Source organism: Lasioglossum baleicum, unplaced genomic scaffold (genome assembly GCF_051020765.1).
Source record: "Lasioglossum baleicum unplaced genomic scaffold, iyLasBale1 scaffold0459, whole genome shotgun sequence".
Lineage (NCBI taxonomy): Eukaryota > Metazoa > Arthropoda > Insecta > Hymenoptera > Halictidae > Lasioglossum > Lasioglossum baleicum.
In genome coordinates, this window is record NW_027469519.1 from 32862 (window position 1) to 44790 (window position 11929).

General features: G+C 46.4%; 2 protein-coding genes across 2 annotated transcripts; both read left to right on the forward strand.

Annotated features, from left to right (window-relative positions):
* Positions 1–2260: 2260 nt before the first annotated feature.
* LOC143220230 (uncharacterized) lies at positions 2261–3073 on the forward strand. Its single transcript, XM_076445922.1, has one exon. The coding sequence runs from the start codon at positions 2354–2356 to the stop codon at positions 3071–3073; it is 720 nt and encodes a 239-aa protein (XP_076302037.1). The 5' UTR covers positions 2261–2353.
* A 1820-nt stretch (positions 3074–4893) lies between these two features.
* Positions 4894–5655, forward strand: LOC143220231 (uncharacterized). Its single transcript, XM_076445923.1, has 3 exons — positions 4894–5070; positions 5210–5451; positions 5532–5655. Exons 1-3 carry the CDS (start codon positions 4894–4896, stop codon positions 5653–5655), a joined length of 543 nt encoding a protein of 180 aa, XP_076302038.1.
* The last annotated feature ends 6274 nt before the right edge of the window (positions 5656–11929 follow it).

Genomic DNA, 11929 nt, shown 5'->3' on the forward strand with positions numbered 1-11929 from the left:
CGCCGCACTTTTCGAAAGAGTGTGAGTTTCTCTTGGACACCGGGTCCGAGATCAATTTAATTCGAGCTTCTAGCATCAAACCCGATGTTTTAGTGAAAACTGATAGCATAATACACGTCCATGGCGTGACTGAAGGGGAGTTAGCAACCCTTGGTTATATCAATGCCGAAATCGCGGACTCTATTAAAGTTACGTTACACGTGTTGCCAGAAAGTTTTCCAGTCAACATCGATGGCATTCTCGGTTCGTCATTTTTCATACGAGGAGCCGAGATATCATTCGCGAAGCAACACGTGTCGGTAAAGGATATATCAATTCCTTTCTCGAACCCGCGTGTTTAGTCGACTGAGCCACGTAACGTCAACCGCGCGAATTCAAATCAGAAGTCTGCGAAAAAGACTGTTCAAAAATCAAATGAATTCGTTCTCGAACCTCGCACTGCCGCCTGTATAGCAGTAAATGTCGACGGTCTGAGCGAAGGATACATCCGTCGCGTAAATGTCGCGCCCGATGTATTTCTAGGTGACTGTATTGTCACAAACAGCGGAGGTAAAGCGAACCTCAGATGTTTTAATACATCCTCCAAAGCGATTTCTTTCAGCCTACCCACGTTGGAGGTCGAAGAGATCGAACAATTTTATTCCGGGTACCATCCCGACGATTCCGGTAACCATCCTTCTCTTTTTAATAATTCCGGGTACTATCCCGACGATTCCGGTAACCATCCCGATTCTGTTGTTAATAATTCCGAGTACCATCCCGACGATTCCGGTAACCATCCCGATTCCTCTACCCACCACGGTGGTCAGTTCGAAAACAATTCGGACGTAATTATACCTCATGCAACTCGTCTGCATGAGTCGATCTCTAAAGATCAATCCGCGAATTCAATTAACGCTCGTACGAACCGATCGTGCGAGACGGTCCAAGACGACCACACCGCGAATAAATCCGAATCTGCTTCGGTATTCACTGCCTCACATACGTTAAATAACTGTGCAGATCACCTCCATGAGTCGGTCAATAATGACCAAGACGCGGAAAATCCCGATTTCAAATCGGACGTTCGTTTAATAAATCTCTCACGTGCAAATAGTCCGCGTGAGATCAGTGAATATAATCACTCCCCCACCGCTCCATCGACCGTTGATCTCTTCCACCTTCAAGAGTCCGAACAAAGAGAGACTCTATCAGGTAACGTAAACTGCTACTGCGAGCAGACTAAACAACGTGTCGAAATTAAGAGCGTAAAAGATAAGCTACCGCCAGAGAGTAATCAAATCCTCTCAGATAAATTTAATACGCGATCCGTCAGCGCGAAATCCGACCCCTTTGATAGAGGGAGAACAGCTCAACGAACGTATACTATTGCGTCATCAACGGAAAAACAATCCGTTAAATTCAGCACGGAAGATCAGTCTTCAACGACAAGTTCCGGCGTCAACATGCATCCGTTGCAAGTAATCATACTCGCGACTTTCGCGATCCCAAGCTCAGCACTAATTGGATACGATTGTGGAGGGTCTACACTAAATACTACAACGTTCTCCATCATCGATATTCCCAATTGCGAGCCTGAAGAAATCAAGCCCACGGAGGAATCAGTAAAAATACAATTACTGCAGTTAGCCGAATTTACTCAGACGAGAGTCGGAGATCCGTTTCCGGTTATATAGAGAGAAGGCACGTTCTATGTGAGTGGATAGTAAAGTGGAGATTTTGATAAAGTGAAAGGAAGAAAAAGTGAAGAAAGAGGCTCCGTGGCTGGAGGGAGCGTAGAAGAGTAGGTGGAGACAAGAAAGACAGAGAAGAAGGTGAAAAGAGGAGTGGAGAGTGAAAAGAAGAAGAAAGTGAGGTTAGAAGCACAGTGAGTGAGAAGGTGAGGAAAGCAAAAAGACAAGAGGTAACAGAAGCAGTGGAAAGAGCGCCATCGTACGGAAAAAGAAGGTAGCTAGAAGGCAGGTAAAGCAGGTAAAGAAGAGAAAGAAGGCAGACGAGCAGATAAGGAAACGAAATGGACAAGAAGTTAAGCAAGGAAGAGCGAAGGGAAGCGTCAAGAAAATTAATGAAAATAAGAGAGAAGGAAAGGACAAGAAGCAACAGTCTATCGAAAGTAGATGGCTTAGGAAAGTGGCTAGATAAGAAGAGAAAAGAGAGAGAATGATGGAAAGGAAGATAAAGAAAAAGATCCGTTCAGAAAGAGCCGAAAGACAGGTAGATCGCCGGAGAAAGTGACGGAAGAGGCCGGCAAAGAAAGGATAGAAGTGCAAGGCGACATTACGGAGGTAATAAGGGAGGAAATAAAGGGGGCACTGAAAGGAACGATAAATAGGATAAATGAAATGTGTGAAGGATGGAAAGAGATGAAGGGAATGATGAGGGAGATGAAAGAATTGAAAGAAGAGTGGCAGAACGAAAGAGAGAGAGACAAGAAAACATGGAGAGAGATAGAAGAGAGAGAGTAAAAAAGATAGAGTTGGAAGGGAAGTTAGAAGACAGAATAGATAAAAGACTAGAGGAGTTAGAAAAGAAGAAAAGTAGGGTACAAGTCGAAAGTGGAAACGTAGAAATGGAAAGAAGACTGAAAGAAGTAGAGATGAAATGGGAAAAAAAAGAAAGGGAGATAAGGAGAAGGAACATAATCATAAAAGGGCTAGAGATAAAAGATGGAGAAGATGGACAGGAAGAAGTGAAGAAGCTATTAGAAGTGATAGGTGAAAAGTTTGAAGTAGAAGAAGTAAAGAAAGGCGGTAGAAAGGGTGTAGGTAAAGGAAATTGGGCAGTAGTGAAACTCGCGACAGAAGAGCAAAAAAGAAGAGTAATGACAGAAAAGAAGAGGTTAGCAGGAAGAACGGAAAGGATAGAAGATGACCTTACTTTCGAAGAGAGGAGCGTGCAATGGAGGATAAAAAAGATAATGGAGAAGGAAAGAAGAAAAGGGAAAATGGTTAAGCTGGGATACATGAAACTATGGATAGATGGGATCATGTGGAAGTGGGATGAGAGGGAGAAAATACTGAAAAACGGGGAGGGAAACGAATGGGGAGAAGAAGTGAGGGAGGGAGCGAAGTAATAGAAGAGGGGATTGGGGAGAGAGAAAAGCCAGAAGAGAAGAAGACAAAAGAAGAAGAAAGAAAGAAGACAAAAATTGGATTCTGGAATGTGGCAGGAATGCTAGGGAAGGACGATGGATTTTGGAAAGACCTAGAGCAATGGGACGCAATGGTGCTAGTGGAGACGTGGGTGGAAGAAAAAATGTGGGAAAAAATCAAAAGAAGATTGCCAAGAGGATACACTTGGAAAAAACAGTGGGCAGTCAGAGACAAAAAAGCAGGAAGAGCCAGCGGAGGAATGATATTAGGAGCAAGAAAAGAAATTATGTGCAAAAAGAAGGAAAGAGGAGAAACAAAAGAAATAGAAGGGATAATAGGAGGAGAAGTAATGATGGAAGAGGAAGAGTGGAAGATAATAGGAGTGTACGTAAATAAAGATATTGACAAAAAAATGATAGCTTTGAGAGAATGGTGGGATAAAGGGAGAGAGGATAAAATAATAGTTGGAGGTGACTTTAACGCAAGAACAGGAGTAGAAGGGGGGAAAGTAAGACAGGAGGAGGAAGGAGAAGAAAGTAGGGAATCAAGAGACAAGAAAGTAAATAGTGAAGGGAGAAAGCTGATAAGAACGCTAGGTGAGATGGGGTTAGAAATAATGAACGGGGGGATAGAAGGGGATGAAAGAGGAGAGTATACATTCGTAGGGCAGAGGGGAAGAACGGTAATAGATTACGTGATAGGAGACGAAAGAACGAGGGAAGGTATAGAAAGAGTGGTGATAGAAGAATGGGTAGATTCAGACTACCAGCTAATAGTAATAACAATGAAGGAAGGAAGAAAAGGAGAGGACGGAGAGGAAAGAAAAAAGCAAAAGAACGGCGTACTAAAAGTAGAATGGAAGAGAGAAGTAAAAGAAAAATTTAGAATTAGATCAGAGGGAATAGAAATATCAGGGGAAAGTATAGGGGAAAGACTAAAGGAGTTGGAAAGGAAGTGCAACGAAATTAAGAAAGAGATAAGAAGCGAAGAGGGCAAGAAAGAGAAGAAAAGGAAAGGATGGTGGGACAAAGAGTGCATAGAGAGAAAGAAAGAATTAAGAAAGGTACTAAGGAGATGGAAAAGAGAAGAAGAAGAAGGGGAGATATATAGAAGGGCGAAGAGCGAATACAAGAAACTATGCGAAGAGAAAAAGGAGCAAGAAAGAGAGAAGATATTGCAGGAAGCAGGGAAAGCGAACACAGAAGGAAGAGTATGGGACTTTCTAAGGAAAGTGAGAGGAGGGAAGGGAAAAGGCACAGAGAGCGAAATCGAAAAAGAAGAATGGAAGGATTACTTTATGGGATTGCTAGGAGGAGTTGAAACAAAAGTGGTAGAAGGCGGCAAAAGGAAGAAGAGAGAAGAGGGAGTAGAAGAGATAAAAATGGAAGAGTTAGAGAGAGTAATCAGAAAATTAAAAGGAGGAAAAGCAGTAGGAGAAGACGGGATAGAAAACGAGGTATGGAAATATGGAGGAGAGAGTGTGAAGAAAGAAGCATGGAAAATAATGCAATGAGATATGGAACGGAGGAGGATGGCCAGAGGAATGGAAAACGGGGATAATAATACCTATAAAGAAGAAAGGAGATGGAAAGAAAGTGGACTGCTACAGAGGGGTGACGTTGTTAAACACGCTGTACAAGATGTACACGGTGATATTAGAGGAGAGACTGGAAAAAGAGGCAGAAATGAAAGAAATGGTGCCGGAGAATCAGACGGGATTCAGGAAAGAGAAGGGGACAGTAGACAATATATACGTTTTAAATTACGTGATAAACAGGGAGCTCGCAAAAAAGAAAGGAAAATGATAGGATGCTTTATAGACTTAAAGGCAGCGTTCGACAGAGTGAACAGAGGAAAACTATGGGAAGCATTAGAGGAAAGAGGGGTCAGTGAAGGACTAAGGGAAAGAATAAAAGAAGTGTATAGAGAAACGACAGCCAGAGTAAGAGTAGGAGGAGAAACGGGAGAGAAGTTCTGGGTGTGAAGAGGAGTAAGACAAGGATGCCCGTTAAGCGCGAAGCTATTCATACTGTTCATGGCGGACCTAGAAGAGAGGATGAAGAAGAGAGGCAAAGGGGGGGGTGGAGATAAGAGGAAAAAAGATATACACGCTGCAGTATGCAGATGACCTGGTGCTACTAGCAAAGGAGGAGAGCGGAATGAAACTAATGATAGAAGAATTTAGAAGCTATATAAGAGAGAAAGGGCTGGAAGTAAATAGAGAAAAGACGAAAGTGGTGAGATTCGAGAGAAGAAAGCAGGAAAAAAAGACGTGGAGATGGGGAGACGGAGAAGTGGAAGAGGTAGAGGAAATAAAATATCTGGGCTACATATTTAAGAAGAACGGAGGACAGGAAAAGCAAATAGATGAAAGAACGAGAAAGGGAGGGGGGGGGGTAATGCGGAGTGTGTGGGGAATAGGAAAGAGATATTTGAAAGACAATTTCAAGAGAAGGATGTGGTTCTTCGATGCATTGGTATGGCCAGTAATAGCATATGGAGTAGAAATATGGGGATGGGAGGAATGGAAGAGAGTAGAGGCTATGCAAGAAAGATATGCTAGATGGTGCTAGGAGTAGAGTGGGTGACGCCAGGTTACATGGTTAGAGAAGAAACAAAAAGAGAGAAATTGAGAGCGAGGGGGGCAGGGAGAGCATGGAAATTCGAAGAGAGACTAAGAGAAGGGAGAGGAAGTGAATGGGCAAGACAATGTCTGAAAGAGATGGAAGAGAGAGTCAGAAAGGGAATGAAACTGTCCAAATGGGAAGAAGGAAGAAAGAAATACATAGATGAGAGAGGGAATAGAATAATGCTAGAAAAAGAAGATAAAGATAGGAGAGAGGAGGAATGGGAAAAGATAGTAAGAAGAGAGAAGAGGATAGAGGAAGAGGAGAACTGGAAAAGTGTGAGAGAATCAAGATACAATATATGGTACAAAGAAATAAGAGTGAAGGGCACGCCAGAATATCTAGAGAAAGGAAATAAAGAAGAGAAATGGAGAAGAATTGCCAGATACAGATTAGGAAATGAAATGAGAGGGGGAAAGTACTGGGAGGAAGAAGAGGAAAGATGCTGCAGAAGATGCGGTTACGAAGAGGAGACATGGGGGCACGTGTTGGAGAGATGTAGAAGAGAAGAGAACAAAGATGCAGGGTTGCAAGAAAAAGTGAAGGAAATATTAGCTGACGACGGAAGGGGAGAAGAGTGGATGAAGAGATTGGATAGGGATAGAAGAGAAATCCAGGAAGGAAGAAGTGAAGAATAAAGAGAGGAAAAGAAAAGAAAAGATGGAATCTACTCCCAGGAGGACCTCAATAAACTACAGGACCACATCATGTTTCCAGTGGAAAGAGTGGCCGTAATAAACTCTATCGCCAAGGAGCATCCGGTAGAGATTACGCAACAGGGAACATTAATATGTTCAACCTGCTTGACGAAAACTCCCTGCAACAAATAGCGGAGTCAACGGCACAAAAACTGTGGTCAGGATTCACCACATTCAGATCAATCAGTGCCGGAGTGCTAGGCATATATATAGCAATCAGAACGATAAAGACCATCATAAGTACGATACTGAATGGTATTGCATTGCACTCACTTTACGGATGGAGTTTGCATCTGGCAGTCGCCGTGTGGAGCTCCCTCACAAGATTCTTCATCTTCCTGAAGCAAAAGGACAATACTTACACGTATGCAGAAAGGTACAAGAAAAGTGCAAGTGAAAGTGATAGTGAACAAAGTGGCCCAAATCCCACCCCAAACCCAGAGAAAAGACAGTCGAATAATGAACATTGCGAATACGACTTGTCGGACATTGCGAAACCTACCCCAACCCCACGCGCCGATTTAGATAATATATCAGTGCGTCCGGTGTTCCGAACGATCGATGGAGAAATTCCACGCCGTGAAATTTCTTCATTAAGGGGGGAGGTGTAACGTTGGTCGCGATACTCGCACCAACGTTTTGGCGTTGCCCATATGCCAACGGCGTATATGTTAATCGCATAGATTCTAATAGCGAGCGTATAACATATAAGAACTTATATTGTATTTTCCCAACCAATTCACAGTGAAATAACATAGTGAACGATTTGACGAATGGATAGAGAATGAAGGATGAGCCGTTATCGAGCGAACGGTTAGAGAATGAGAGATGAACCGTTAGCGAGCGAATTGATAGAGAATGAGAGACGAGGCGACCCTCGACGAATGGATAGAGAATGGAGGATGAACCGATGGCGAAGCGAATGGATAGAGAATGAAGGACTAGCAGTCCCCTGCTGATTGCATCAGCCCCGACGGACTCGCGGTCCCCTGCTGCTGCGTCAGCACATTCCTACACGCGCCGACCGGTCCCCTATTCTCAGTAGAGTACGTGACTGCGATAAGATGCGGAGTCAGCAGAGGTATCCCCTCCTCTTGATGGCCTACGTGACTGCGATCACGCCATCAAAGCGAACGAGGAGTAGGGAAGACAAAGGAGCGTCAGTCCGGTTCCAACCAGCGACTCACTCGGAGCTCAGTTCGGCCGTAGCCGCCGACTCGCGAAGTACTCAGTCCGGTTAGATCCCGGCTCGTGTCAGTTTGGTTTAGACACCGACTCGAAGTCTCATCGGTTTAGACACCGATTCGAAGTCTCATCGGTTTAGACACCGATTCGGAAGTGTGTGTGTGAGATTCTTTCACTATTCCAATCCAATCCAAGTTATTCCAAGCGTCCTATTATTACGCATCATTCCTATATCATTTTGTATTCAACATTGTACCTAGTATCTTCTTATATTCAATATACTTACGTTTTACCTATTACATAGTGAGTGTTATTTCACTTCGATTCCAAGTGCTTCCAGTTAACATAGTGCACTCGTACGGCGTCGTAAATCTTGGTTACCAAGGGCTGCCAGGTTTACACCGCACCGCCAAGTAGTTACGTAGTACGAGCTGACTGAATAATAATTAATTATTCATCCATTGTCCTTCCGTATGCTCGCGCGTGCTCTATATCAAGCAGCTGCTGTAAACGAAGTCCTCGGTACTTCTGAATGCATTGAGTGCAATCCGTCAGACTACGTCACAGTCTACGGGTGTCGTTGTAATACGGTCAACCACGCGGACCGTACGCGTTCGGTGTCTGTTCCAGAAACAAAAGGCATCGACCTGCCTGGAGGAAGTTGCCCAGCTGCCAACTTCGAGACGTCTACCGCCGACGACGAGGACTCTCAGGACACGGTGATCTTTGATCGTCCCGGTGGCCACATCGCCGTCGCAGACAACGACGATTCCAGAGACACGGTGATTCTCCACCGTCCTCGCTGCAGAATCATCTCTGACGAGTGCCTGCCAGCATCGCAACGATACACGTTGCCCACGCCGCTGGAATCAGCTGTCACGAGGATGGCCTCCTCTGCCTTCACTCTTCCTGATCTTCCCCATCTGGAAGATATCTGCATCGACGACCCGCTATACGAGGTCCTTGCCGACAGACGACAACGTCTCCTGCGGCAATATTATTAAGAAGCGTCAGCGACCGGTGAGTCCTTATATATTTTGTGTACGGTTTAATTGTGTTAAACTCACCGCGATCGCTGCTCTCACGTGCGTACTTGCGTTGTTCAGTGTTTCATCCGTATTTGCTGCATGCGGGTGCCGGTTCGAGGTCCTTGTGCAGACACAGACGTACGCGCTGTGTGGCATTAATGACCGTTAATAAAACGTTATTGTCCCTTTTCTCCTTCCGAGAACCGGGACGTAACACAGCAACGACGACACAGCCGTACGACGATTATTATTACAATCGACGCGAGCGAACTCCGGAGCGCCGGAACAATTATTATGAACAAGAATACACGCCGCGGGATAGAACGCCCGAGCGCTATGGGATTTCCGACCTTTCACGATATGAACTCAGAAACCGCGCGTCTGAACGTCACGAGGAATCGAGACCGCGTACGCCGGAGCGATATGAAACGCGCCGTGAATCAAATAGAGGCGACTGGCAAAAACGTCGTGAACGGTCGCAAGCACGCTCTAATACCGTGCCTAATTCAGAACGCGAGGATTTTCGACCTACTGATCGCCGCGAAACGAGAGAGCGTTTTCCCTCGGAGACGCGAAAGTATTGCAAGTTTTGTAGAGTACCCGGGCACGACATACAAGAGTGTCGCCGCCGTAATAACGCTGGTCCTTCGAATTCGGGAAACGGGCACGGCCTCCCGCCCAGCAAGTCATCAGGACGGGAGGTACCCCAACCCAAAGACCAAAAGTCTATTCGACTAACCACATCAAACACGTCCACGGAGACGATCGTCCCGTCGACCCAGTAAATTTTTGTACTGAGGCCCTGCCAGCTGGAGACATAGTTTCCAGCCAGCAGAACATCGAGGCTTGTGAAGTCAAGGTTATAAACCAGCCTGTCACAAAAACCCTCACGGTCGCCTCAACAATTTTCGTTTCTGAGGTGTCCAATGAACAAATCAATTCTGACACCCAGAACAACGAAGACCCCGACTAGGAAGTTTTACCCGAGTCTATCAAGAAACTTCTTAATAGACTGAACGCTGTCGTGCCGGATGAACATAATAGTTCTCCCAGGCCAAGCACCATACACGAACCCTGCGAAATTCCCGCAGTGATTCATCCTCCGACTTTCACAGAGAAAGAAACTGTGACCTGCGAGGATATTGTTGAATTTCCCGCAGTCCCAAAGAAATTAGAAATCTGTTTCGCAAAACACGAAGCAATCAAGTTTGATCAAGCCTTGCCATTTGAATCAGAAAACTTCGACCTAATAGCAGTCAAAGTCTCGACAACCTCAGAGATGGAATTGACATGCTTAAATTCGGAACCGAAGCCATTCTTCATCTGCGACAACGCCCATGTAGAGCGTGCCGGGATCAAAATCGATCGTCGCGTAACATTTAACACCTCATATAAGAGGAGACATATGTTCGTGGTAGGGCGCTCTCTCAAAAGATTAATGTCTAATTGCAAATTGCAATGTGCAAAAGTATTGAAGCGTGATTGCGACAATGCCGCGAAAACTGCGTCGCAATTTAAGAATGATAAGCCGGTATCCAATAACTCGCGAGAGATAAATGAAACGTCTCTTGTAAAGCGCGATAACAAGCCGCCTCGAGAAATTGAATTAGAGCCCTCTGCTGACGCGAAACTAGAGACCGCGATAACTACGCGTCCGGTCGCGAGCGATAACGAGAAATGCGAAATCAGCATAAGCATTCCAGTAACTCCAAAGGAAGATATGGAACAAGCATCAGCAACACTTCAAAGAAGCTCGAGCAACCAGAGTTCCAACCTGTTCCCAACCGCGTGGACGCTATTTATCTGGATTTTCCTCCTCCTGAAATATTACACTATTAGCATCGTGTCCCACATCTACAACCACAATCAACATGTGCGGACACCTACAACCAGTGAAACCATCGGCGGACAAAGCTGGAGATTTCCTGCAAAAATACCAGGGAATATTCTGCTACGCTGGCAGACACGGAGTCTCCTCCGATGGCAGAGAATTATGTCTCGCCTGCAGTCTCACTGCAGTAATCAGGAGAATCATCGTATACACGCACGTTCTCGCGCGAAAAAGGAAGAACGCGTGCGACGTATGCACCAGGCCCATATTAAAGGAATGTAACGGATATAGGTCGGGAGATAATGCCGGCTCAGTCGGTCGTCGAGAGTTCTTCGGCCACGAATGAGATACACCAGGTGTGGTCAAATAAACAATGTTTATTATCGTCCTCCTTACTTCTAATAACCAAGGGGCCCACGCTGGGCTACCGTACAGTTAACGCGGCGAGATTCGGATGACCCGAAGGTCCGACGCTCGGAACTTACTTCTAGTGTACAGTTAACGCGGCGAGATTCGGATGACCCGAAGGTCCGACGCTCGGAACTTACTGCTAGTGAACACGCTGGCCCACGCTGGGCTATCGTACAGTTAACGCGGCGGAAACGCGGACGGTGGTCGCGGTGACCCTAAGCTAATCGCGGCGGTTGGTCCGGTGACCCTATTCTAGATACGGCTCCGCGGAGCAGAGAAAGCGACGGTGCTGGTGACGGTGATCGAAAGATCGAGAGAGAGAGAGAGAGATGGATCTACCTCTAGTCAAAGGCGTCAGCCACAAGCGTCGAGGTAGCGGGAGATGCGCTCCAAGGGCGTCGGCCACGAGGAGAGTACACCCTGCGAAGGCGTCAGCCACAAGAGGGGTACTAGCGGTGAGGGAGGTCCCTGGGCGTCAGCCACGGGGACTGGCGGTGTGAGCGTGAAAAGGCGTCGGCCACAGACACGGTTCACTCGGTCGGAGGATATCCAAGGGCGTCAGCCACGAGGATCGGAGTGCAAGAGTATAGGGGCGTCGGCCACGAATACGTCTCGCCAGGTCGGAAGGATTCCCAAGGGCGTCGGCCACAAGGGATCTCGGAACGGAGTCGGCGGTAAGCGGACAGGAAGCCTGATTCTCGGTCGCTGTGTCAGAAAGCGTTCGTGGAGTAGCCACTAGTAGCGATCGTTCCACTAGATCGGAGAACCCGACTGATCCTCTCTGGGTCCGCGGCGCGTATTTATATCCCCGCGCGTACAGTTTCTCCCGCGAGAAAGCGCGAGTCCGCGGTGGCCATCTCGCGGCCGTCGCCGCGGTTCTCGCTAGAGCCCGCGGGTGCTCGCGGTGGCCCTCTCGCGGTCGCGGGCCGGAGAGAGAAGAGTCTCGCGCCTCTGTTATATTCGTTACAGGAAGTACCAGTGTTGGAGTGTATTCACTGCAGTTACATCCTAGCATTGGATCACGCGGCAGTATACTCTGCCAGAGTAGAAAGAGAAA

Bases quoted from the DNA above. Each gene is read 5' to 3' on its own strand.
- LOC143220231 (XM_076445923.1), top strand. From the start codon at position 4,894: ATGATAGGATGCTTTATAGACTTAAAGGCAGCGTTCGACAGAGTGAAC. The intron at 5,071-5,209 runs GTGTGAAGAGGA...TACACGCTGCAG, and splicing joins AAACGGGAGAGAAGTTCTGG to TATGCAGATGACCTGGTGCT. The intron at 5,452-5,531 runs GCAAATAGATGA...GATATTTGAAAG, and splicing joins AAGAACGGAGGACAGGAAAA to ACAATTTCAAGAGAAGGATG.
- LOC143220230 (XM_076445922.1), top strand. From the start codon at position 2,354: ATGGAAAGAGATGAAGGGAATGATGAGGGAGATGAAAGAATTGAAAGA.